General features: G+C 52.6%; 2 protein-coding genes and 1 pseudogene across 2 annotated transcripts in view; 1 reads left to right on the top strand and 2 right to left on the bottom strand.

The window, feature by feature from the left end:
- Positions 1-857: 857 nt before the first annotated feature.
- On the bottom strand, positions 858-2,376 carry LOC149346109 (uncharacterized; annotated as a pseudogene).
- Positions 2,377-4,172: 1,796 nt separating this feature from the next.
- Positions 4,173-27,491, top strand: part of LOC149346110 (beta-1,4-mannosyl-glycoprotein 4-beta-N-acetylglucosaminyltransferase-like) — a 29,584-nt gene continuing 6,265 nt past the window's right edge. The window contains exon 1 of the mRNA XM_089586333.1: positions 4,173-5,306. Within this exon, the coding sequence (XP_089442459.1) occupies positions 4,200-5,306 (1,107 nt within the window). The 5' untranslated portion in view covers positions 4,173-4,199. The remainder of the gene's footprint in view (positions 5,307-27,491) is intronic.
- Positions 5,618-11,572, bottom strand: LOC149346111 (uncharacterized). Its single transcript, XM_089586334.1, has 2 exons — positions 11,513-11,572; positions 5,618-6,362 (listed from the first exon to the last, which is right to left on the bottom strand). The coding sequence occupies exon 2, from the start codon at positions 6,359-6,361 to the stop codon at positions 5,873-5,875; it is 489 nt and encodes a 162-aa protein (XP_089442460.1). The 5' UTR covers position 6,362; positions 11,513-11,572; the 3' UTR covers positions 5,618-5,872.

Genomic DNA, 27,491 nt, shown 5'->3' on the forward strand with positions numbered 1-27,491 from the left:
CTGTCTTCTTATCTTCTCCTCAAATTCATCGAATTTTCCTGACTTGAACTGAACAAATTTTTCCATGTCACTGCTTTTTTCAACAAGTGCAGGCAAGCTTTCGAGCTTTTGATTAATGGCAATGAGAACATCGGTTTCAACTTCGCTTTGAACGCGTGTCGCAGCTCTTCTGCATGTTGGGCATCTCCAATTAGCCTTGGCGGTTTCGGTTTTTCCCTTAAAGGATTTCTCGGTTACGCCAGCGCACTTGCCAAAGTGGTACTTGCTCGAGGATTGTAAGCATTGCACTGACCCCGATCCTTCATCCAAGTCAATTGGCAACTGACATGAGAGGCAACTATAAGACATAGCTGAAAATCTTAGGAAAAAAAAGCACAGCAAGAACAACAAATCACGGAAGGAACAATTGCAGGGTGACACTATGGCAGCGGCAGCAGCAGCAACATTGTTGGCTAATTGTTGATAAAATAATAAGAGTGCTTTGTACACCAAACTGAAAAAGCAGGATTCCTCGATGAGCAGGTGTTCCCACGAGCTGCCGCCGCTGCCAAATGACCACCGAGCAGGAAGACGCCCAGTTATATCAGTTCCTGCAGTGTGCTAACTGCGCATGCGCTGGCAGAGTTCGTTGAAATGGCGATTCGAGGTAATCAGGGCTTCGGGGCTTGCAGCGTGGCACTTCTGGCAAGGGCTTTGTGCAGAGCCGGCACCACGTCCAAAGGTTCCCACGATGGCTTCTGTCAGCAGAGAAACAGCACGGAAACTGTAAAAAGCAGGAATCCTCGGTGAGCAGGTGTTCCCACGAGCTGCCGCCGCTGCCAAATAAGTAAGTTAAAAGGACAAGAAATTCATCTTAATCAGCAATCTTGCTGTCCTCCTCCCAATTCCGACACGCCACTTATTTCGCTGCTTTCACCGGAGGAGCTCGATTCAAAGTCAAGAGAAATTATAATGTTATCCAGCTGCGTGTCAATTGCTCCTTCACGTTACCATGCTTTTTCTTCAAGGCGTACGACATGGACACAGTCCCGCGACCAATTCTCTTCTGTAACGCGGGAGACCCCTTCGTGAACGAGTTTCTCGACTGCGGACAGAGTGAACGTGGTGTTATTGGCAGCGACGTAGCCTTTCACTTGACTCCGCATCAGTTCAATTGGGTTTAATTCACAGTGATAAGGAGGCAGCCGTACCACGTCGTGGCCAGCACTCTTTGCCAGAGCATCAATGCGGTACGCAGAATATCGATGTTTGTGTTGGTTTACAGCCTGTAGCAGCTCGGCCTTGAGCTGGTCGTCCGAAAACGGAATGTTTTTTTCTGTCAAGCATGACTCAATATCACCTTTCCGAGTATGCGAAGTTGGCATTTTTTCGAGTTGCACACTATGGTACGGGGCGTTATCTATCACTATTATACTGTTTTGATCAATGTTGGGCACTAATTGTTCCATGAACCACTTTTAGAATCGACCACCGTCCATTTCGGTGTGGTAATCGGCTGTTCCTTTGGTAGCACGAAAGAGCAGGCATGTGTTTTCGACGAATCCATTCTCACTGCCGGCGTGCACCATGATTAATCTGCCGCCTTTGCCGCTTGCTGCACGAAGTCGAGTTGTTAGGCCTTGGCGAAAAGCATCTTCCCTTGACGCCAATGTAGTATGTGTTCAAACTTTCTCTTTAACGTGGCCTGCATTAACCCAGGTCTCATCAAGGTAATAAATGGTCCTGCAAAAAAGGAAGGTGAATTTATGTGACGCGCGGTTTTGTGTTCTCCTTGCAAGATGAAAGTTCAATAAAAAAAAAAACAATGAGCCCAAAGTGATTCGACGCGATCTTTGATTTATGAGGGGCAGAGGTTGAAAAAAAAGCATATAGACTCACAAATGCAACCCCGAAGCGGCCTCGTCGCTCTAAATCGAAAGTGATCGCAGGGTACGTGAGACGATGCACCTGGGCGGTTTTCATCGCGATCATATGGCACGACGAAGCCGGCAGCGCAAGACACTCAGCTTACGTATCACCGTATCACTTCTATAACGCGCCTGCCTATCGGGGTTCATCCGAGCTGCTTCCAACATTGCACTGCGTGCTTTCTGATGCAATTGTCTCGCAATTTTGCAATTATACAACAATACATCTTGTTCTATCTTTGCGACATCACATAATGCATGCAGGTATATGTCCAACAATACGTAACAAAAAGCGTACTTGCCTCTGCTTCTTTCTCATTTGCCGGGTCGTCCGGAGGTACTTTCGTCGCCACACGACGATGTCGCCTCTTCCCAGGAGTGAATTGTTCCGCTTGCGTTTCCGGTACGCAAATCCGATATCGCTTAGTATCCTCTGCAACGTACGGACACTTATATTCGGCATATCCATATCGGGGTCGTTTACTACGTCCTCCCGTAGCTTTGCGGCAGTCGCCACTTCGTTGCGCATATAATACTGATGCACTTTGCGCCTCAGAGCAGCAAGAGTGACTGTGTCGTACCTTTCAAGCCGCGTCTTTCCGTTTTTTTTTTTTTAAACAAGCCCAGATTATGGTTTCTGCCTTCTTCGCTTTGGAGTTTTCAGACCACCAGAGAGGGCCTCCGCTTTAATACGGGAGACGACACGCTCACTCTCACCGGTGAGCGCGCTGACTTTGCGGCGCACGGATGATGTCGAAAGCTGAGGCTGACTGTTCCTTACGCCAGCGTACACGTTGCACAGCATCTCCTTTGCCTGCTTGGACAACCATCGGTGATTCAGTCTCACTTCGATTTTCTTTGGCGAAAAAAGAGGTTTAGTTTCGGAAGAACCCGACGGGGAGCAGAGAGTAGACGCCATCCTCTTTCAGCGCGCTGGGTGTTTTGAAGACCCGTGACGGCCGTGAACTCAGAAAACTCAGGAAAGAAAAAAAATACTTCGTAGTCACCCTTCAACGCTGACGAATCGTAATTATGTTAGAAATGTGCTAAAATCACAAGCTTTATGATTTTCATTCGTTTCAAGGTTAAACACTAATTTTAACCCAGGGACTATATTCATCTTCGCAGGCAGATAAAGCGCTTCGCCCCGTAGCCTTCCCAGCGATGCCAAAAAAAGTTGACGATGTGTTTACGCGTGTACAATCTGTTCTGCGGTTGGAGCATTAACCCCTCTCATTCTGTGAAGCCGCCCCAGTAGACTTTTTTTACGTCCAGAAAAATATATTTGGAATGGATTAAGTGTACAATTTTATTCTATTTCTAATGTGAGCTAATGTATATTCTCAGTATATTTTTCACGCATTATAAACATGGTAAGCGGGCAAGAATGCACTTTTCACGTACTTTTAAGAACCTTCAAAATATTATTCCTAGTATACTTAGAAAGCATTCGCATTGCAGTTTAAGGATAGGGACAAAAATGCGAAATAAATATGAAATAAATACAATGTGTTTGAAATGCATTTTTACCACATCCTCTTTTTCGCTAAGGGCAGCCGGCGTTTCTTTGCTTAATTCATTGTGTGCACATCTCTTCCACAAGTTCAACGCATGTTGGCGTGAAAGACGCTTGCGCTCGTTTAAAATTTGCCTTTTTTATGTTGTACTCTCTTGAACTGTTCGTGGAAAGAAGAGGTTGTGCCTTTAGGTTACCAGCTTCCAGCGTTGCTTATTCTAGGTGTGAAACCTGTTTCGTTTGTGTGTACGACCCAAATATTGACTTATATATTCAAACACCGTTGAAATCACAACTTTGTTTACGTTTCAGTAAAAACTAAGATTACTTGAGTTAAAAGTTATTCTTGAGTTAAAAGTTAAATTGAGTTAAAAGTTATTCTTTTAGAAATCAGTGGCAGCTTGTAGGCAAACAAAAAAAATGTTTTATGCGTAATGCAACTACATTCTAAAAAAGTACTACTGCTTGAGGGCGAGTGTACTTGCAATGTGAATACATAATAAGTCAACGCAATCATCTCGACTAAGGCGAAAGAGCGCGTTCAAAATGGCTCATTTCCACTATGAGCCACGCACATATACGTACTTTCAGCTCGACACATATCTGCACTTCTGCATGCCCTTCGCCCCACTAGATCGTAAATTTGTATTTTTATGTGCTACTTCGACCCACGAGTCACTAGCTTCAACAGCTGTGGAGCGCTGGTGAAAAGCTGCGTCTGCTGCGCGCAGCTTTTTCCTGTGCGCGACTCTGGTCGGACACCTAGATCCGCTTCCATGATCTCGTCGGCGAAACTGTGGAAGTTGCTGTTCTTCTTGTGTATAACTGGTTTCTTTGCTTGCGCAGTTTTGTGGTGCTCAGTTCGCGTGAAGAGCACGCGGCGAACCGATTATTTTCAGCAAAAATTGCTTTTGCCTGCTAACTTGAGTGCAAAGGCCATTCCACAAAATTCTGGGATCCGCGCGAATGGTAGTTCTTCTAGAGGATGGCACTTACCCAGGAATTCACAGACCGGACCACCACTGCGCAAGGACAGTGCCACTCACGTCACCTTGCCCAACTGCTTCCAAGAAGGTACGGTGCCGGTACTTTCAAAGAATATTTGCGTTTGCCGCAAAGGCTGGCACGGACACGAGTGTTCCGTTCCAGACGCTGTGTGGTCGAACAGGCACTTTCAAGAGTGGTACGCCCGTGGACTCATCAAGCGCCGTTCGAGACCACGTACCATCATCAATGGCTTCGTGTTCAACCACGAACTGGACCTGCTAGAAATTCGAGTAAAGGAGCTGGGTGATGCTGTGGACTACTACGTAATCTGCGAGTCCAACTACACCTTCTTCGGAACGGCCAAGCCTCTGCACCTGCGGTCAAACCTGAACGCCGGATTTTTGCGCGAAAACGCGCACAAGATCTTGCCACTGACCGTGGGCGTGTTCAACTACGGCGACGGTAGTCCGTGGGCGCCCGAAAACTACTTTCGCAGGTCTATCTGGCACAGAGGCCACAGCTTGCTAAAACACTTGCTACGGGACGACGACCTTTTCATGATAGCTGATGCCGATGAGATACCCAGCCGTGACGTGCTACTCTTCTTGAAGCACCACGACGGGTACGGCGAGCCAGTGGCTGTGAGTCTCCGCTGGTTCCTGTACGGCTTCTTTTGGGAAAACAGGAAGCCTGTCGTCGTGGGCGGCGCTTGCACAGTGGCCTTCCTCCACCACGTGTACGGAGACGACCCTCTCCGCCTCCGCAGGACGGACAAATATGCCGCAAGGAAGCTTTCAAACACTGGTACACAGCAGCAGCGGTGGACAATTGAAGGAACGCCGCCCCGTTACGCGGGCTGGCATTGCTCCTGGTGCTTCGATGCTCACGGCATACAGGTGAGTATCCTGTACTTGAAGGTTGTGGGCAATTCCTCTGCGCGGGGACGCACAGGCAGTCACTCGAGGCAGGACTTTGTACAAAGGGTTTATTCTCACATCAGGGGGCCGGTCGTCGTCGTGGCAGCTGGGTCAGGTGGTCCTTCCGCGGGGCTGGTCCAAGAGCGAGAGCTCGCGAGCCTCTCCGGTCTCGCCTTATAAAGGCTTTCTCCCAGCCTCGCTCCCCCCGCCCCCCCACTCGGGAAGAAGGGGTCCGAGGGTAACCGCGGTGAACGGCGCGAGATTTGACTCGCCCGCGAGCAGACCCTACATCTCCCCCCCCCCTCAAACGTCCGTCCCGGGGTCCGCCAGCAGGCGTTCGATGACCTCCGGGTCCGGGTCCATAGAGTCGTCGCAGGGGGGAGGGGTGCTCGCCGGGGGGCCGCTCACCGCTGGCTGGACGGGCTCCTCACGAGCCGCCCGGGGGGGCGAGGCGCCTGGCTCCGCTGGGGGCCCTGCCGGCAGCGCCCTCCAAAGCTCCTCGGCCGCCGGGGACAGCAGGTCTGGGCGGCTGGACTGGAGGATTGCTAAGGGCCGCCTCCTCCGGGCTGCCCCTCTGCAGTGGCGCAGCGGGGGAAGGCGCTGCAGCCGCCAAGCGCCTTTCCGCCGCGAAGGGGCTGCGCCTGGTCCCGCCACCTGGACCGCGCGCAGTACGAGATGGCCGCTCCGTTGGCGACCGTGGTCCAGGTGGCCACGTGCCGCAGGACCCTGGGCCGCTTGGGTTGCGGCTGCTCGGCGGCCGAAGCGCCGGCTGGGTGCTGAGGGGGGCCCTGCGCCTGGTCGTCTCTGGCCCTCTTGCGTTGGCCTGCACCACTGGGAGGTGCTCTCCAGTGGTTAGGCATGTGGTTTGGCGGGCGGTGGGGGCCACCGCGGCCGTGGAACCTGCGCCACTCGCGCGGCTCCTGCCGCCAGCCGGGTGGCGCGCCTTGATGGCGGCCACCGTTCGACGGTGGTCTGCCTTGCCTTCTGGAGTCCGAGCCACGGGCGTCGGTCCGCTGGAGCTTCCTAGAAGACATACTGAGAGGGCGAGAGCACTGCGAGTGATAATTGATCGAGAGACACGGGTGCTACCTGGTCCTCAGGTTGTAGCGTCGGTTGCAAACCGCACCGCTACCTGCTCGTCCTCCCGGGGGTGAGATCGCCGCATCGCGCTGATTTTCCACCGCTTCGCAGCCATCGTCCTTGCGAAGGTGGAAAGCCTTCAAATCAGCGACATGCACCGGACCGGCGGTTTCGCCGTTTGTCAACAACCGCAACTGGTAGGTGAGCGGCGTAGTCCGTGCCGTAACTTCGTACGGCCCAGCCCACTTGTGCGCTAGCGACGCGGCGAAACCGCGCGCTGCGTCACTAAGTGGGTGCGTTCTCTTGAGTACTAGGTCGCCCGTGTTGAAAACGACGTGACGGCGACCTTTGTTGTACTGATCCGCCTGCTCCATGCGCGCCACATCGAGGTTTTCGCGGGCTGCTCGCTGCGCTGCCTCCAGGCGCTCCCGGAGCCTTGCCGCGTACTGCGAAAGCGGAGGGGGCGCAGGCCCCGCCGCGTCGAGTAGGGCATTCTCTAGCGGAAAAGCGATCTCTCTCCCAAAATTCAAGTAAGCGGGTGTAATACCCACTGACCTGTTCACGGTTGTCCTTGTAGCGAACGCCAGTTCGGACAGCCGCGCGTCCCAATCTCTGTGCTGCTCGGTCGTCGCGACCAGCATGCTCTTCAGATTTCGATTCACCCGCTCGGTTATGTTGCTCTGAGCGTGGTAGGGACTCGTTCTCCTGTGGCGGATTTGAAGCGCCCGACAAGAGTCTACAAAGACTTTGCTTGTGAAATACGAAGCATTGTCTGTAATCAGGTCGGAAGGGAAACCGAAACGAGTGAAAGTCTCCAACAGTTTTTCCCAAATTCGTTCCGACACAAGCTTCCTAAGGGGGAAAACCTCAACCCACTTGGAATAGTGGTCCGTTATTACCAGGATGAATTGGTTTCCGCGCGCGGACCGAGGGAGGGGTCCCATGATATCGCACGCGACCACTTGCCACGGGTAGTTGCTAACTACCGCCTTCATCATGCCAGCGGGCTTGCCCGCCCGAGGCTTGGCTACCTGGCATACCGGGCAGGTACGGGCGTATCCCAGCACATCCTTTCTCATGCCTGGCCAGGTCGCGACACGGCATAACTTGTCGTAAGTCTTACTGCCGCTGCCATGGCCTGCCAGCGCTGAGTCATGGAAGTACTGCAGGAACCGTTTCCGCAACCTTCTCGGGACCACGACTCGGAAAGGGGATGCTATCGCCGCTTCCTCGTCAAGTTGGGGAATATAGCGGAGCAGCAAGCCATTATCGCCCAGCAGATACGCGTCGTACTTGCCCTCAGCGTTCCCGGTGCAAGCTGCGCTGCTCGCAAGCTCCTTCAGCACCCGCTGGCAAAGACCGTCTGCTTTCTGGGCCTCGATCAGCTCTTCTCTACTGACCGCTACTCCCCAAGACAGATTTCTTTCTGCCTCGCTCCTAGGCAGGCGAGCGGTCGCCGCCACGAGCTGCTGTGTTTCCCTTCTCTCACAGCACAGTGCGCGACCTTTGTCCGCCTCCTCCTTCTCCAAACCGGGCTCGACACTCTCGTCCGCCCTCTCCTCCTCTTCAACAGCGGTGACGCCGCTTTTTACAAAGCTGGGCTGCGCCTCTGAAGCGCTTCCGCCAGCATTCCATGGTGCGCGCGATAAAGCATCGGCCACCTTGTTCAAGCTGCCCCGGCGGTACTCGATGGCGTACGCGTAACGTTGCAACGTCAGCGCCCATCTCGCGAGTCTGCCTGCGGGGTTCTTGAGCCTCTTTAACCAAGACAATGCCTGATGATCTGTCTGCACGGTGAAGACCGCTCCGTCTAGGTACATGTCGAACTTCGACAATGCGAACATGATCGCCAGGCATTCTTTTTCGGTCACGGAGTAATTCCGCTCCGCCGATGTGAGCGTGCGACTAGCGAACGCGACAGGGCGCAGTTTGCCCTCGTGTTCCTGCAACAAAACAGCTCCAACACCGTAGTCACTAGCGTCTGTCTGCAAGACAAACTGCTTGTTCAGGTCGGGAAGGCGCAGACTAGCGGTATTCGCTATCGCGCGAGCCAAGGCAACAAATGCGTCACTCTGTTCCTTGCCCCAGACCCACTTCGAGCCTTTACGCAACAGCAGGTTCAGCGGCCTTGCAAGCTCCGAACAGCGCGGGATGAATTGCCTGTAGAACGCAACCATCCCCAAAAACCTCTGCAAGCTTTTCACATCCATGGGGCAGGGGTAGTTCAGAATTGCCTGCAGTTTGTCATCATTCGGTCTCAGTGTGCCATCATCCACGACAAAGCCCAAGAGGTTCACTCTCTTCGATGCCAACTGCACTTTCTTTGGATTTATGGTTAGACCGGCACGTCTCATTCTATCGAGAACGGAATTCAGGTGAATGAGGTGCTCCTCGAACGACTGTGAGAATATCACAACGTCGTCGAGGTACGCCATGGCGTAGTTGAACCTTGCATCGCCCAGCACGATGTCCATCAGTCGCATGAACGTGCTCGGGGCGTTAGACAAACCAAACGGGAGTCGAGTAAATTCGAAGAGCCCGCGGTGGCAGGTGAATGCGGTTTTCTCAATGTCACCTTCGGCCACCTCAATCTGCAGGTACCCTCTGCTTGCATCTAGGACTGTGAAGAACCTCGCGTTCCCTAACGCGTACATCACAGCCTCGATCGACTGAAAAGGGTACGCAACCGTAGGCGTCAGTGAGTTGAGCTTACGATAATCAACACACAGCCTGACCGATCCATCTTTCTTCGGTGCTAGAACCACTGGTGACGCCCAGGGACTTTGTGAGGGTCTCACCGCACCGGTGTCAATCATCTCGTCAAGGGCACAGTCGAGAAGCTGCCTCTTATGCGCACTTAACGGCCTCGGGTTACACCTGAAAGGGCGCGTATCACCCGTCTGGATCTCGTGCTGAAGCAGGTCGGTTCTGCCCGGTTTCTCCGTGAAGCAATCCGAAAACGGGAGTAAAGTTTCCGCGAGCCTTCGGCGCTGACTACTGGGTCCTGAGAAAGACGCAATAATCGCTTCCAACGGGCCACCGTCTCTCAGCGTCTCGAGGGAGCTCACCTGCCTTTCTGTCGCACAGGTGTGGACAACCACCTTTTGTGCAGGACAGCCGGGCAAGGATGCGCTTTCGAAGGGAATGAGGGGGGCGAGCTGGCTGTAACGATAGCCATTCTCCCCCATGTCGAGCACAATGCCTTCGCTCGAGAGAAAATCCCTTCCCAGAATTACTGGTATCGACAAGCCAGGCAGATAGACGAAGCGATGTCTCCGCTTTCTGCCGTCAAAACGCATCGTAAGACGCACTGCTCCCTTTGCCTTTGCCGCCCCAGCTGCTAAGCTTAACGGGGTTTCGGCCGGTCTGACACGGATGTTACCTATCCGGCAGGCCTCGTACACCTCGTCACCGACCAGTGACAGCGTTGAGCCCGTGTCTACGAGTGCAGAGTAGCATCGACCCGCTAACTGCACTAGCATAAAAGGGCTTGAGCGCGGAACGACTCCCTGAGTCCTACAGGCGAGCGGGACAAAGGCCTCCCCGTCGCCGGCGCGGGAGTTCTTTTCCTGACTAGCGCCTTGACAACCATGAAATTCTCCCGCTGACGGTGAAAGGCCGCTGCCACCAGACATCACCGCCAGCGCCTGGCGTTTCCCTGCATACGCCTAGCTTGGCATTCGCGTGCCACGTGGCCGGGCTGGTTGCAATTCCAGCAAAGCCGGTCATTCACCCGCCGCGTGGACGGAGGACCCCTCGTTCCACGAAGCGGTTGGGGACGGCTCTCCCCTTTCTCCGCGCATTCCTGACGCTCGCTCGGCGCGTGGCCTGTGAGGCCAGCACGACGCCGCTGCTCGAATGCGTACGGGTCAAGCGCGCGAGGGACAACAGGGGGTTCCGCCTGATTTTCCACGGCCATTACCTCGGCGCGCCGAGCCCTCATCGCGCATTCTCGGCCTCCATCCCATGCGCATCCCGGTTCCAGCGATTCGGCCGGCCTGGGGGGCGGCCGGTAGCGCAGTTCGGCGAGTAAATCCGCCTGCACGGTCTTGGCCTCCTGCGCTAGGGCCTCGAGGTTTGTAAAACTGCGGCCCCGCCGATACGGCTTGAAGCGTGGATGGCACTGCCTGATCACACGCGCAACCTGATCTCGGTCGGTTGCCGTCGGGTCTGCCCTCTTGTACAGCTCTTGCATTGCGCGTACGTACTCGAGGAGGCTTTCCTCTGGGTGTTGGGTGCGCAACGCGAGCTCATCCAGCATCCGGCGCTCATAATCAGGCGGCAAGAACTCGGCGCGGAAACGATCTTTGAAGTCCGCCATCGACTGGAAAGTCGGCTGGCAGCGCCTCCATCGCGCCGCGCTCTCGACGAGTGCTACAGGCAGGACCTGCCCTAGCATTACGTCATCTGGGGCGCCCAGAGCCGTCTGGTAGTCCTCGAGTTGTTGTAGAAACTCGTGGACTGATTTCGCGTCCGTGTACCCGGAAAAGGAGGGGGCCTCCATATTTATCCGCGGGCGCGATGCTGTCGCCGATGCTACCGATGCTGCGGCCTGGTTGGCGCCAGCCACCGAACCGAGCTGACGGGCTAATGCGGCAAACATCTCAGTCACCTCCCCTATTACGGCCGCCGCGTCGGCCGTCTCACTACCGGCTGCCCCGCCATCCAAAGCCGTGGCTGAAACATCCTTTCTGGGAGGCATAGTTCGCGCTAACTGTCCGGCCGCACCGGCTAATTGCTCATGGCAACAAGAACATTCACATACACAACAATCTATCTACAAACACGCGGAAATACACAACACAAAACGCCCGAAAACTACATAAATAACACAAAACCCCTAACAAATTTACAACACTACACAAGTCGCTACCCCGCGAACATTCCGCCTGACCCGCTCCTTAACCCTATCGGTCCGGCGTGGCCCCGAACAAAGAGGGCCTGCCACGAGTCTGGCTGCACATCCCAAAATCGGCAGAGAAATCGTCCACAAGGTGTTAATTAAAGCCCCACGTTGGGCGCCATTATTTGTGGGCAATTCCTCTGCGCGGGGACGCACAGGGAGTCACTCGAGGCAGGACTTTGTACAAAGGGTTTATTCTCACATCAGGGGGGCCGGTCGTCGTCGTGGCAGCTGGGTCAGGTGGTCCTTTCGGCAGGGCTGGTCCAAGAGCGAGAGCTCGCGAGCCTCTCCGGTCTCGCCTTATAAAGGCTTTCTCCCAGCCTCGCTCCCCCCGCCCCCCCACTCGGGAAGAAGGGGTCCGAGGGTAACCGCGGTGAACGGCGCGAGATTTGACTCGCCCGCGAGCAGACCCTACAAGGTGTAGAGATGAGCATCATTCTGTGCCCTATTGAGCAGTGGTACTTTTAAGGCGGTGACTTTCTTCCATTGTGCTTTTTTGATGAAACGTGGCTCTCTGCCAAGAACGGAGCAGCTGAAAGCTACCTACACGACAGTAACAAGACGTCTGAAGGGTTCAGTGACTTAAATGTCTTGAGATATGTCAGTGTTTTTTGTTTCTTTTTGCTGCACCGCAACTTCATTTCAGGCAAATGTATAACAAATATCATCGATCTCCCATAACCTTTTTCATCCGCTTCCGTTCATGCTTGAAGTGATGACCGAATGAAGCGTGGCTCATCTGGTCGCAATATGTCGCAATGTGTCGCATTGTGTCCGCGACTCTCGCAAGCGAAGCACATGATTTCATAAAAATCTCTCATGCCGCGCTTGAAGGTATGTGGCTGTGTCTGATACTAGAGAATGGGCGCTGCTGAATCCACGCTTCAGTCTTGCGCTCCAGCTGCTACGCTAACAGAAGCTCTAAGCGCTCTAGCCGCTGTCACAGGAACAACCTCAGGGTTTGGCTCTGTACTTTCGACTATGCGTACTCTCTTTGTGTTCACCGTTACCGCCTAATTTCGCTCCTCATCTAATGCGGCCTCCACAGCTCGGTCAAAGTCGCTTTGCTTGTGCCAGAGCACCGGCGCTCCAGGTCTCGCAAACCGGCCACAATCAAAGCGGTCATTTCCTCTTTCAGAAGGTGTCCCACGTTTTCTTTAGCGAGTCTCCATCCTCCTCCCTCCTTAGCGTATCGCGCGCCAGGCTCTGACGTCGCGACACAAACGTTTGCACTTCCTCCCCTACCATCCGTCCGGCCTCGCCGAACTTCTGTAAACGCACGTGACGGGGTTTAGTATCAAAGTGCTCGAGCGAGCTTCTTCAATTCCGAAAGTGATTTTGAGAACTGAACTTTTTCATCTCGTCATTCAAAACCAAGAGCAGCACCTGCAGTCTTGCACCGTGCCATTGCCAGCAGTTGTGCATGGAACCATCCCCCCCCCCCCCGTTTTCCTAATTTCATCCAGCATAGAAAAGGAATCGCTGATTTTAACCCCCGTCTCGTCACCAGTAAATGTCCGAATAACGCTTCCTGAGGTGAGCTTGCTTTCTCCGAGCCATGGGTGCGAAGATCTCCCTTAGATTAAGACCTTTTGTCTGCTCAAGCCCTTGGGTGTCTCAAGTCTCTCGAATGAGGTCAATGTCTCACAATCAGTCCGTGATTTTCCTTGGATTACAAATTTGAAATCATGAATGGCGCAGCATTTAGAGTACTTTAATTTTCGAGGCCCCACTTCTCACACCACGTGTCACGATCCCACATACAGCGTGGGTTCGCACGGGACGGAGAGGCAAGGAGACACCGCTACCCTCAGTACAAAACAGATATATTCCAAAATTGCATATTATCGAGTGTATCACACAAAGGATGAGGTGTCCAAGCTTACAAGCCGCAGCATTCGTTGGCGCCAGTCTTCGTCAGAAGGAACGAAGAGACTGTTGAGTTGATTTTGGTCGCTGGCTGGGACGCAGCTTCTCACTGATGACTTTGGCGCTTCGGACGCCGGAGGACCAATTCCCAGCAATGTCGTCTCGGGCCTTGCTCGTCATCCCATTGACCATCTTTCGTCATTTTCTTCGTCCACGTCCATTCGGGCAATCCCTCTTTCCAGGCTGGAGTGCCTCCTCCCCCCCCCCTCCCCCTCTCACAGCACCGGTGCCTGCGGCATTCACCGTCCTCACCGGACATACCCTTGGGCCTTTCCCCTCCGGTCGGTGCCTCTGTCACTCTTGCTATGGTGTGCTTGACCAGCTGAATTGCTGTCGCCTTGAATGTCGGCCTTAATAGTTAAGCAGCGTGCTAGTTAAGGCGTCTTAGCTGTATACTGGTGCACTACACCACTGAAAATGCTATGACGAAAAAAGCGCTATTTATGCCGTTTTTTAAAATTCTGTAAAGATTTAGCTAGCACACCCTGCGTATCTATCATGAAGAATGCGTGTAAGTTTACCTTGAATACTCTCCATTCTCTTGCAATAGCTAATAGAGACGTTATTATGAGTATTCCTGCACGCTACTTGTCATTATTGAGTAGCGATACACAATTATATCCATCCAAATATCAGCACTGTTGAAGTTGAATAAATAGACAAGTCCAGCTGCGATTCTAGCGTACTGAAGTGCTCATTGTTTTTACACATAATTTCTGGTTTGTTGTGACACTGAATAACTTCTGCTTGTGAATGTCGGCTATAACTGTGCGGGCACATTAAATGGTGACTTACTACGGACAGCAATGTGTAGCAGAAACCAGGATAAAGTAATTCGTGAAATTTGCTCGCTCTGGTGAAGCTACTCGTCCAGATGTTTGAAGAAAACTGTTCACAACAGTACTTCACACAACTATTTTTAAAAATATCTAGAGAACCGAGGACACTGTATGGCGCTCAAAGAAAGAGAGAGAAAAGAAAAAGGAAGGTAGGTCAACATGGAGTTACCCGTTAGCAAAGCCCAATCATAGAAAGGCATGAAAACGCTCCAGCCGCGGATATTGTACCAGACCCAATTTCGTCGCCTCACCCGTCGACAGTGGGACTCTCTTGAATCAACCAATCGGGAGGGTATGCGCGCCATAACTTATCTTCCTTTGTACACCTATAGTCATTCTGCATGAGTACGCTCAACTTAATCCATTAAGTGAAATCATCGAGCAGCGTGAGGAAAACAGAGCATGCAAGATGTCGCTTCAGCTTCATCGTTTACAGATTCTTCCTCCATGGTCATACTGTCAACTCACAGACAATCGCTCCTCTGCTTCGACGCCGATATCAGCCGCGCATTTTCCTTCAGGGTGCATAATATACACCGATGCATCACACACAGCACTGCAGGGAGTTACCGCAGTTTAGTCCCTCCCATCCTCATCTTAACTCCCGGGCTACATAGAGCGCGGATACTTGCCCCCCCTCTTGCCTTGAAGCTTCAAGCGATACACAATGCAATTTCTTCCCTTCCACTCGTACCCAGTTTCAATAATCTTCACATTTACAGTGACTCTTTTGCCGCCCTTAAGCAGCTTAAGGCTGTCCGGAGCACATTGCAAATTACACAATCCGTTCACCAACTTTGCACAAAATGCCCTAGCTGTGTATGTATGCAATAGATTCGCGGCCATGCTCACGATCCGCATAATGTTCATGTGGATACAATGACACACCTCGACACATAAGATATCCCGCCACCTTCCCCTCTTCCCCCAGATCCGTTCCTGTCCCATGATTCCAAGACACACGCTTTGCGTCAGCGAACACGTGCTCTAATTCCTCAATGTTCGTACCCTCTCCCCGTAGTCTCACTCGGGAGGAGGAGGCATGTGTTCGCCGAATTCGGGCAGGAGCGGCTCTGACTCATTCTGTAAGTCATCGGTGGCGTGACAAACGTTTCGAAGTGACTTACAAGTGCCCTCATTGTGAAAAACACTTGTTGTGCACTTCCCCGGCTACAGCCTCCGTGAGACGACGCTTCCTAAGGAAGGCAGGCCTGTGATGGGACGTTGCAGGCGACTATCGCAAGTGGACACATGATGATCGCTGTAAGGTATCGGTAGCGTTCGCGGGGGTTATCGGAACGCGGCTGGGGGCACTCAAAGTGGAGCGTCTCCTTTCTTGGAACGCGGCCGCTCGCGAACGCGCCGGGAAGTACGGGTGTCCACCCGACACACGGTACCGAGCACGAATGTATATTTGTGTTTATTTTCATTTGACACGACCGTGCGTTTGGGTTTGTGGAAAGGGCGTTTTGCCCTACGGAAGCTGGAGGGCTGGCCAGGCTCTTGATAAACCAATCATGTGAACATCGTAACATGATTGGAAGCCACCAAATGTGGGCCGGGCCTTTAAGTCTTTAAAACTGGGCCCCGGAGCCGGAAGCGGGGTTCTGCGCTAAGGTGAGATGCAACGCATCTTCGGCAACGCCGAGTAGGGGCCTCCCCTAGTATTAGCCAGTTGCGCTTTTTTTTGTTGTTTGTCCTTTTGCCATTTAATTTGTCTCGAGTGTCTAAACTTGTATATGCAATGTAAATACCTGTATATAAATCTTCAAGTATTCCTTTTTGTTATCCCTGTGTCTTCAAGTCTTCAAGTTGAAACCACCCGTCTCTGGCGGGGCACCTATGGTGCAAAGAAGAAGAAGAAGAAGAACCTGAAATTTACTGGCGCAGTCGACGAGGATCCTGCGGCCATCGGAAGACGGCGCAGGAAGAAGATTGAACGCAGGGAGAAAGGCGACGGTCAGGCAACAGCAGCGTTCGAGAAAGGACCTGCGGAGAGACAGCGGCAAGGATGCAAGGATCACGACAGTAGTCCAGCGACGCGGGACTGCATACGGTCCAGAAAAGCAGCGCGTCGATAACTTGACGGTCACCGGCGGCGGACCAGCGGCGTGCGACAGCTCATCGCAGCGTCCGGGGAAAGTGCGGTGGACTCCGACGCCAAGGAGCGGGCAATGCGGATCGACGCATCGAAACTGTGAGTTTCCTTGGTCGCATTGTTCACGTCCCTGTGTTCGAGCCGGTAGGACAGTTGAGAGGTATAGACGACGGTATGGAGAGCTATCCATGCCGGCGCTCATTCGATGTGAGGTACCAAGTGGAATTAGCGAAGGCGCGCTTAGCGTACTTTCAGGCTGAACTTGCAAAAGTGAATGGAGGAAAGGCGCCGCAATGCGAGGAAAAACCTCCGGATGTTAAGTGCGTCTTGGAGGTATTAGAAGCAAAACGCCAGCAGCTAGCGCTGGAGCTCGCTGAGCTGAAAGAGTCTAGAAGAGCCAGTGATTCAGCCAGGGAGAACTGCTCCGAGTCCCGAGAGGTGAGGCCGCCTGTGCTGGAAGTCAAAGGATTATGCTTGTCATGCACAGGTCAGGGAAACAGCAGTGAGGACGCTGAAGGCAATCAGCCGATATGCGCGGACGCCTCTTTGTTAGAAAATGCCGCAGAGAGCGAAAACGAGATTTCTGAGGGGATCACAGCGTTCCCGCCACTGCGGGCGACTAGCAAAGAAAAAGAGCAGCCCAGTTCTGATGGTCTAGGGCCAATCGATACCAAATTGTCCGAAACCAAGCAGGAGATCGATCTAATTCCTGCAGGCTCTATGGATGAGATTGCGATCTCTGACACGGAGCTAGTGACAGGAGAAAACCTAGCGTTGCCGCAACCGCACACTGTGTCCGCCATAGGGCATGAAGTGCCCCGTAGCGTTTCTGGTGGCAAGAGCCCTTCATCCGAGGCAAAGAGCGGAGGTGGGCCTGCTGGGCCGACCGGGCAGAGCGCCGCACAGTTGTGGAACGCACCCGATGTGTGTCCGGGCAGGTCATTTGAGTACCCGGAAATGAGTGGCGACTTGCCGCAAGGCAAGCTCGGGTCAAGTGACTGCGAGGGAGCTCATAGAGCCTCGGAGTTAGACGATGCCACGAAGCCGGCAAATGCCTATCAAGCAGGGAACGGCAACATCAGTGTTTGCTCGTGGAGGAACGGGGCAAATGGTTCCAAGCGAGGCGAAGTAGCAGGAGGCAAGGGCGTGGCTTTCAAATTGAAAGTCGCTGCGTGGAGAAGTACGTTCCGTGCTGCAGTATGCCAGATCAAGAGTAGCAAAGCCGGCCGCACTGTTATAGTTAGACTGTACAAGGCTAATGTTCCTTACGCAGTACGCTGTTCGTACTGGTGCGCCGGAGAGAGCGTTCCCTTAGGGGCGTCGCATGGTCAAAGATTTGGACTTGTCGAGGATCAGGACGTTGTTTTCGATCCTGGAGGGCAGTATTTTTGAATTCTTGCCCCGCTGTGGCACCAGCCTAATGAGCCGAGTGGCAGTTAGGCGTTGTGTTGAGACGCGTAGTGGCTCGAACGCACACAAGGACGCTCGGTGCGACTAAGGAGGCTCATGTGGCCACTTACGGACGTCGTGCGAGTGCTACTGAACGCTCTAGTTGCGAGTGTCGGTGTGTGTGTCGAGCAGGACGCGGGTGTGCATGCTGGTGAACTGGGTGCAACGCACCAACTTGGACGCTGCGTTACGGCGCACGGCAGGCATGCCACTGTGTGTATTTAGTGTGCATTTTGCGTGATGTTGTGTTGGTGCCCGTGTGCATTTTGTTGTTTTTGGTTTTGTTGGTGCAACTGGTCGCAGCGCGACAGCTTGGACTTCGGTGAATGCGCTGGTTTTACAGGTGTGAAACGCGCATTTGAATGTGTACGTTTTGTTTATGTTATGTCACCCGAAGGTTGGTTTCGTGTCAGACACCGATCCCTTTTGTTTGTAATTCTAAAAGTGCCATTTGAGCCCTTTGTAGAATCTTGGGAAGGGCGTGTAAGGTATCGGTAGCGTTCGCGGGGGTCATCGGAACGCGGCTGGGGGCACTCAAAGTGGAGCGTCTCCTTTCTTGGAACGCGGCCGCTCGCGAACGCGCCGGGAAGTACGGGTGTCCACCCGACACGCGGTACCGAGCACGAATGTATATTTGTGTTTATTTTCATTTGACACGACCGTGCGTTTGGGTTTGTGGAAAGGGCGTTTTGCCCTACGGAAGCTGGAGGGCTGGCCAGGCTCTTGATAAACTGTCGCGTCCGGTCGCTGTGTTGAATGCAGCGAAAGACGCACACGGTACTTTAAGACTTCGTTTATTTAAAGCCGATGAGGGTGCGACCAGCGTCGACCGAGGCAGGAGCCGAACTGGCCGCCCGAAGAAAGGAGGGAGCTGAGAAGCGTCCACGGGAGGGAGTGGCTTCCCAGAACAGGAGGAGGGTGCGGGGACGCACCGTGGGGGGGCATCTGGTGACAGCGTGCGACGAGGGGCAAGTGTCGTTAGGAGGAGGATTGAGTGGTCGTTAGGAGGAGGATGCGAACTGTCGTTAGGAGGGGAATGCGAGTGGTCGTTAGGAGGGGGCGCACACACACAAAAGCAATAAGGGGACACAACACTTCCTTCCCCCTTAGAAAGTTGCCTGGTATCGTGCAGGGGGTCGGCGCTCACGCGTGGAGGCGCGCTGGCTTTGTGCGCTCGGGGGAGAAACACTTGTAGGCTGGCTGTTGTTCGCTGTGTCTCCTAGGTCTGTCCTGGGCGAAGTCTCTTCTTCCGGGAAGAGGTGCCAGGCTATGTGGGAAAATGGTGCACGTGTTCTCTCCGCTGGCGGACAGCTCTCAGACGGCGTCGTAAATCTACGCAGCTGGTTGAGATGTCGGCGTGCTACTGTGCCATGTATGTTGACGAGCCAAGAGCGCAGGCCTATGCGTCTGACAATTGTAGCTTCCTCCCAGCGTGGCTTTTTCAGAAACTGTCGGGCGAGGACGCGCTGCCCCTCATTAAGCGTGCCGCAGCGCGGAATTGCTTTTTCTTCCCGGAACGTCTCTGCCTTTGGCTCGGGGAGGATGGCTGTGAGCTGGGTTCGCATTTCACGCTCGAACATCATTTTCGAGGGGGTCTCGCCTGTTGTGCTCTGAACCGTCGTGTGCTGCTTGAAGAGAAAGCGCGCAAGGCGGCGCTGCAGCGAGCCTGTCTGATCTCTTTCAAGGGCGCGTTTTAGCTCGGCTACGTAGCGCTCGGCTTGTCCGTCTGTCGCTGGGTGGTAGGGGGCCGATGTAACTGATGAGATCCCGTTGTCGCGATAAAACTTGAGGATCTCCGCAGACACAAACGGTGTTCAGTTGTCCGACACTACCTTGCGCGGCAGGCCGAACGTTGCAAATAGTGATCGGAGGTTGTCAATGACTGCTGCCGAAGTCGTCTGTCCCATTTGCCTTATCTTAAGCCACTTTGTGTAGGCATCTACGACCACAAGGAAAGTGCAGCCCTCAATCGGTCCTGCAAAATCAATGTGCAGTGTGTGCCATGGTGTGTCTGGCTTTTCCCATTCTGGGACAGGAGCTTTCGGCGGGGCGCTCCGGCTGCTCTGGCAAGGCTTGCATTCTCGCACCACTGTTTAGATGTCGTTGTCAATGCCAGGCCACCACATGTAGCTTCTGGCACACTTTTTCATTGCAACGATGCCCCGATGTCCGGCGTGGATGAGAGACATAGCTTGTCCGCGTAGTTCTCTCGGCATCACAACTCGGGACCCAAATATGATGCAGCCGCGATGGGTGCTCAACTCTGTAGCTCGCCTGCGGTAAGCGTCGAAGTTGTCCCCTTTGAGTTTATGCACGTTGCCTTGTTGAACAGCTGTGTAAACTAGCCGGAGAGCTGCGCACTTCTGCGTAGATGCTGCAACTGTGCCTGCTGTAAGCGGAGGTTCTGGCAGTGCTTCGAACATCAGAACGTCTCCTGGTGGAAATGGTTCGTCAACAGTTGCGTCTAGTGGCAGACGGCTTAGCGCATCGGCGTTTTGATGTTTGCCGCATATCATCACGCCTAGTGGAGAAAACCAGTTTCTCCCTAGAAGGCTTGATCCTGTGCCCTTCACAACAAGCAGAGGTAGCGTATGGGTCTGGCCGTTGTAGTTAACCTGCACGTTGGCAGAGCCCAATAGTGGCAGATTCTGTCCTGACCACGTTCGCAGGTGCGTGTCGTCTTGTTGCAGGGCTGGTGCGTCAGATGGCCATGAAGTTCGGAACGTGTCCTCACTGATCAGAGTACAGGCTGCGCCGGAGTCCACCTCGAACTTAATCAGCTGGTGATGTACGCTTACTTCTGTAAAAATCTTCGGTCGCGTGCCGAGATTCATGGTGTTCAGGTCGTACAACACAGATGGTGTTGCTGATGTTGTTCCATGGAGATCAGATAGCGGCGTATTCTCTGAGGCGTTGACGCTGTGATTAGGCTGGGAAGGTGACTTTATCTTGGCAAGTCTCCGTTTCGTAATGCATGCTCTTTCGATATGCCCTCGCTTGTGGCAAAAATTACACGTGGCTGACTGGAATCGACATCCCTGGGGGTTGTGTTGGTCGTCACACCGCCAGCAGCGTTGTGCCTTTTTGACCGATTTTACAACAACAGAAGGCTTGCGCACCTGGTTGCTTGTCTGGTGTACCGGCTCGGTGTTCCGGCGAATCCCTCTCTGCTGGTGACCGGCGCTCTCCGCTCGAACGGCGATGTCGTAAGCTTTGCTGAATGTGAGGTCCTTCTCAGCGAACAGGCGCTGCTGCAGTGACTCGTCACTCAGTCCGCACACAAATCTGTCGCGTAACATCACGTCCAAGGGAAGCATGGTGGTGTTAGCAGAAGAAGCTGCGTCTCCCTCCTGCCCGGTAGCTGTTGTCGACAGCGTTCCAAAATTGCAGTCGGCAGCGAGCTTCTTGAGCGCGGCTACGTAGGCGCTCACAGTTTCTCCTCCCAGTTGATCTCGTCGTTGGAAGCGAGCCCGGCTGTAGACCTCGGATGGCCTTGGGTCGTAGTGCTTTTGCAGCGCTTTTACGATGTCGTCGTAAGACACTGCCGCTGGTGTGCTTGGCTGAATAAGGGCGCAGACAGTATCGTAGGTCTGCTCCCCGCACAGCGTCAGCAGGTTGGCCCTCTTCAAGGCTGGGTCTGTGATGTTGTTAGCTTCAAAGTAGAACTGAAGGCGTCCAACCCACGATGACCACGATGAGCCGTTGAACTCTGGTATCTGATTGGGAAACCCTCGCGTAGCCATGGCTTGTCAATAGCGTTGCGTAGCGCGGGTCGAATCCACTTTCTCGTCGCCACTGTCGTGTCCGGTCGCTGTGTTGAATGCAGCGAAAGACGCACACGGTACTTTAAGACTTCGTTTATTTAAAGCCGATGAGGGTGCGACCAGCGTCGACCGAGGCAGGAGCCGAACTGGCCGCCCGAAGAAAGGAGGGAGCTGAGAAGCGTCCACGGGAGGGAGTGGCTTCCCAGAACAGGAGGAGGGTGCGGGGACGCACCGTGGGGGGGCATCTGGTGACAGCGTGCGACGAGGGGCAAGTGTCGTTAGGAGGAGGATTGAGTGGTCGTTAGGAGGAGGATGCGAACTGTCGTTAGGAGGGGAATGCGAGTGGTCGTTAGGAGGGGGCGCACACACACAAAAGCAATAAGGGGACACAACATAAACCAATCATGTGAACATCGTAACATGATTGGAAGCCACCAAATGTGGGCCGGGCCTTTAAGTCTTTAAAACTGGGCCCCGGAGCCGGAAGCGGGGTTCTGCGCTAAGGTGAGATGCAACGCATCTTCGGCAACGCCGAGTAGGGGCCTCCCCTAGTATTACACAGTTCCGCTTTTTTTTTTGTTGTTTGTCCTTTTGCCATTTAATTTGTCTCGAGTGTCTAAACTTGTATATGCAATGTAAATACCTGTATATAAATCTTCAAGTATTCCTTTTTGTTATCCCTGTGTCTTCAAGTCTTCAAGTTGAAACCACCCGTCTCTGGCGGGGCACCTATGGTGCAAAGAAGAAGAAGAAGAAGAACCTGAAATTTACTATCGCTTTATCGAGAAGTGTTACAACTTTTTAAGCGAGGCTTGCTGACACTCCTTCTTCTAACTTTCTCTCCCTTTCTCGTTATGCCTAATAGGAAACATCGCGAATAAAAAAAGAGTATCAAGAAAATGAAGTCAGTATGCATAGGCAGCACGCGTTCGGTAAAGCCACAGCCTATCGTGCAGACCCTAAGTTCTCAAGAAGCAGAGCAGTGCCTGGGAGGCCTTCACCGCCTACGTCGCCGCAGTCACTGACCGAGAATCTTTATTTCCGTCAGTGTGCGTGGATATAGACGGTCCAGCGCAAGGCAGACAGACTGCCTTTGGGCATTGTATGCAGAGCATTCACAAAGAAGCTGGGCTGTAGTCTCGTCTCACCCTTCGGGTCTGCCCGCTGGTTTCAAGAAATCCTTGCGGGGCGATCCCACCTAACTCGTTTATGGCATCACCCTGGGCCATCTAGCCAAGCTCGTACAGCCCCTATCCCACTGCGAACCCCCGGAGGCACCCTCATTACTCCAGCTACTACAACACTCGTTCGCTGTGCTTCAACCCATTCAGCCTCGTCCCAAATCCGCAGAAGCAACCTTCTCCTTCAACGATCTGCATACCAAAACTCGTGTCTTTCTGCGGAGCGATGCGATCTCTGAGCCGCCATTTCCTGGGCCGTATCTGGTTTAGGCCCTCAAACCAAACACTTCACTATACGCGTCCGAGACAAGCCGACAGTCTTATTAGTCGGCAGACTCAAGCCTTCCTACATCGAGAGCACCATCATGGACATTTTTTGCCTTGCCTCTTTATTCTACATTTCCGAACCCCTCGCCGCCGCCACCTCCAGGCCCACCGGATTGTAAGTGTTCACAGTCTACCGGACATCGTCCATGCGGAAGGCGGCTGGCGATGCCTTGCCGCGATGCGCGCTCTCATCGGGAGCAAGCAGAGGAGCAGACTGGACTGCGAGCTTCGGGTTGTAGAATGAACTAGTTAGGAAGACTAATCCCTAGCAATAGGTCGCATCTTAATTGCGCGTTTGCGCGACAGATTTCAGCCTAATAACGATGCGCAATGGGCAAGAAGTTGGAGGAGAATATTTTCGGAAATGATATATGTTGGTGCCATGGTTTGTGAAAACAGTTACATACTCCTATTTACTTTTTGTTCAAAATGCCGAGCTTTCCTTTAGGTTACCCAGCACATCATATCACGCTAGTAGCTTACGCTCTACTGCTCTGTAAATTTCTTCCCTCCGTGTCACTATCAACGGTTGACAACTGCCCTGATTCTGTGCAAAACGTACGCGTTAGCAAAGAAAACCAGCAGAAAATGACACCCACACGTTTCTCTCCAAGCAGTATTTCCATCTAAAAGCAAATACACTGGCCGTTTCAGGCTTATCAGGAATCTAAGAGAATAGGGCTTCGAAGAGTGAATAACAGAAGGCCTCCTAACAATAATAGTTTTGTTAAGTTTTGAAAACAAAATCTCTCTTCACAAACTGTTCTTTTTCTAAAGCTTCTCAGAAACGCTTGTAGTTATGCAGGCCTATTCAAGACAATGCCGACGTATTCCCTACGCAATGTGCAATCTTTCGATCCGTCCTCAGATTAAATTTCTTGCATTATGGGATCAATAAATGTAAGAAGAAGTCAAACTTAGCTGGCGTTCCTTTATTTTTTCTCGGGGCCAGCAGTTTCAGTTGCAGTTCAGTCTCTTCGGGAAGCCTTACTAACAGAATTACCAAGGCGGGTTCATTTGTTAAATGTGTAGCCTCACCATTCCCGATGGCTAAGCTGGGCAGGAAGAAGTGGCCGGCATGCGCTAGACAGAACGCCTCTGGCTACTCGGCTGCGCGGACGGTGTTTCTCGTTTTTCAGCGCCGGCATCATAGCACTCAATAGATGTGGCCGCCGAACCCGCAGTGTTGGGGCTCTATGACATTCCTATATAACACAGCCAGCCACTTAGTCCTACGCGAGTTACCGGTGCCACCGGCGCTTCCGCAACCCGCTACAGGCCCCGATCATCGCTGTCGGCCTCCCTGACCTCTCAGTCCACACCCCTGGCCGCTCAGCCGGGGACCAATCGCGTGACGAGAGGCAACCTCCCCTACTTGACAATCCTACTACGCTGGGCTTCCCACCTCTCCATCCACACTCATTGGTAGCCTGCTGCTCACAAGCCGAGGCCATTATCGACGCCAGCGGCGCCTCATGCCAGGTATGGTACTACATTCTGATGAAGTGGATGCTCCCATGTCAGTTCTTCGACCATCTCATCCTCCCACCTTCCTGACGAGCCTCTACATGACACGCTGAAGGCGGCCTTTTTTGACCATAGCGTGCTGTTATTTCGTCGCGGTATGGCTGCAGACCAAACTCCCCCGCGCATCCCGCCGCCTCCGCGGATGACCCCGCCGCTTCGTCATCACCGCCCCTGCCACCCGTATCTTACAAACGACATTCCCAACTCACCGACCTTTGCTCTCCAGCTATCCATTCCTGAATATTCTGAGAAATCTCCACCACCGAAACTTGCTGAAATGATTATCTCGGCGCCACGCACGCTCGCAGCTGACGGTGACGACACGATAGGCTCCAACGACTTGCAGCTGCTAAATATGTGTCCAGCATCATACAGTGCTATACTGGGCTCTGACTGGTGGCTCCTGCCTTTTCACTAGTACGCGCTGTCCCCTCTTATGACGAAGTGTAGGTCCACACAGTTTCGAACGTTTCCCGAGGTACTGCGGAGCGCGGTACCCTCGCCTAGCGCACATGGCACCACCGAACGTCGTGACTCATTTCCAGACATCTCAACCTCCAGCGCATCGTGCACTACTCTCGAGGGCTTCCTCAGGAATTCACGTTGTCACCCGACGTCGTATCCCGGCGCATGTCTTCCGGCATAATCGCCTGTCAGCACTGCTGTCTCCGCAGCTAAGCCGCCACTTCTATATGCATCTACTGTTCACTCAGAATATACGTCTTTCCCACGTATTATTTCAGTTGGGTTAGCGATGGCTGCGACGCTGCACCCTGTTGAGAGCTTTTCTTGAGGACACCTGCGCCCTACCGCCTATGTACCAACGCGTCGGACCCGTCTTCCCTCCCTGGAGCGTCACCACCCTGGCCACGTTAGTGTCCGGCACCACGTAATACGCCACCGTCAGTCCCATTGTACAGGGCTCGCAAGAATTTCTCATGTATCCAGGCTTCCAGAGAACGCCTTTTATTTACTCTACGACCTCCGAAAAGCCTATCCATACTGCTGGCTGTCATACCTAGGCTGCGCTTATGCCCGAGTTGTATAAGGTATCAGTAAAAGAGGTTAAAAGGCTGTTGTGTTGGCGCCGGCGTTGTTTTTAAGCATTCTGGTTTTTTTTCGCAAAAGACACGACACAAAAGAAACGAGGTAGACAGGACAAGCGCTTCTTTTGCGCAAAAAAACCCAGAATGCTAGGCACCAACTAGCCTGCAAAAACATACTCGCAAGTTGTTTTAATCTAGGTCCGGGCTGAGCTCTTTCTAAGTATTCTTTTTCTCCTGGCTAAGATCATAACAAAAAGGTTTGAAAATTTTTCCGCCTTGGTTTATGCGCTTTTTTCTGCGCCTGTATCTGCCAGAGCTAAATGCGTTTATGGCCCGTATGATCCATTCAGAAAATTTAGAGGTAACATTTTATAGAAAAGGAACTGTTACTGAGTTTCAGGAAATTTTAAGCTCCAAAGTTTTCTTCCTTTGTCCCTATTGATAGATTTTTGAAGACGCTACAGGAATAAAGGGTCTGAAATGGATTCTTGAGTCTGGATGAGGGCAGTTTCGGGTACGGCGTGAAACATCAGTCTAATGACTTCGTTTGGTCCTACTGCTCCTTCGTGTCGCTTATATTTATTCTGTGCACAAGCCCTTTCTCAGCATACGATATATAAGGACTGGTGATGTGCTGCTCTAAAATCAGAATGTCCCTTCTCTGTTATAATAAGAAAGCCCTAGAGGCATTCATAACAGAACAAGTCGAATCGCTTTGCACGCGCACATTCTTGGTTGTCTTATTTTATTGTCGCGAAGAGCTAACAATTTTTTATTGGCGCAATGAAACGTACAGTATCTCGAACAGATTAACTAGCAGGTTTGACATAGGAGAATGCCAGGAAGGAAAAAAAGACAAATGTTCATTTCCATTCTCGTTTGCTGTTTTTTTGTTTATTGGGGCTTAACGTCCCAAAGCCACCCAGGCTATGAGGGACGCCGTAGTGAAGGGTTCCGGAAATTTAGACCACGTGGGGTTCTTTAACGTGCACTTACATTAGACGGGCCTCTACAATTTCGCCTCCATCGAAATTCCTCCGCCGCGGCCGGGATCGAACCCGCGTCTTCCGGGTCAGCAGCCGAGCGCCGTAACCACTGAGCCACCGCGGCAGGGCCATTGCCGTTTAGAGATTTCGGAATGTATGCGGCAAGCAAAATTTTTGTCGAAATCAGCCGGCTAAATATTAAGACCGGCAGCACTTCCTATTTGCTTAAAACTTGTTTTCTGGAAAGTTTTTTGTTGATTTTTTTTTAATTTTGTACTCGGAACCCTGCTTTTACGATAAATTACTCATGCATATAAAACAATTGAGCTTACATTTTAGCTTCACAGGAGCGCGACTTTATAGTTTCATATTTTCAGCCTCTTGCGATGTGTGAAGCCATCGCGTGACTATAGGCTTGTCCCCTGCAGTTGAGATATGCTTTTTTTTCTCATGTCTCCAGTAGCAGCTTTTTACGCAAGCCAGCAGCCTAATTTCTCAGCACCCAGTTATCTCCAGAGGCGCTTCATGAAGGTTTGCAGAAGACACAATAGCGGTTGTTGAATAACACGCCGCCAGGCGTAGCCAAGGTTATAGCTAAACGATAGCATCTTGCACAAACGTGGGCACCTTCTTTTCTTCGTGCGACTGGTCACGATCTCTACTGCCACATTTAGCTTCCAATGACCAGGCTATTTCCTCTAATGGGGTGCTGCCTGTCATGCGCTCTATAGCGAAACGTTGAAGTCAAATGACATAAATGCGTTGGTATATACTACATATAATCCCGTGTCATGTGTTGTATACTGCTGTTAAAGTTTTACTCCTTCATTCTTTGTCGATTGGTGGTTTTTTAGAACTGCACCTCCATCTATTAAGGCAGCGTCTTGACGGAGGCCTTTGAGGAGCTACTGAAATCATAACGAAGTAGATATCGTTTCCAAAGCCACGAGCACAGCTGCTTTGCGGGTAGCAGCAACAATTATTTTCATGCTAGCTTCTAAAGGTGCGCTTTACTTGCTGGAACTAAAACCGGCT

Source organism: Amblyomma mixtum, chromosome 4 (genome assembly GCF_055824585.1).
Source record: "Amblyomma mixtum isolate Tamu chromosome 4, ASM5582458v1, whole genome shotgun sequence".
Lineage (NCBI taxonomy): Eukaryota > Metazoa > Arthropoda > Arachnida > Ixodida > Ixodidae > Amblyomma > Amblyomma mixtum.

Bases quoted from the DNA above. Each gene is read 5' to 3' on its own strand.
- LOC149346111 (XM_089586334.1), bottom strand. From the start codon at position 6,361: ATGTCTTCTAGGAAGCTCCAGCGGACCGACGCCCGTGGCTCGGACTCC.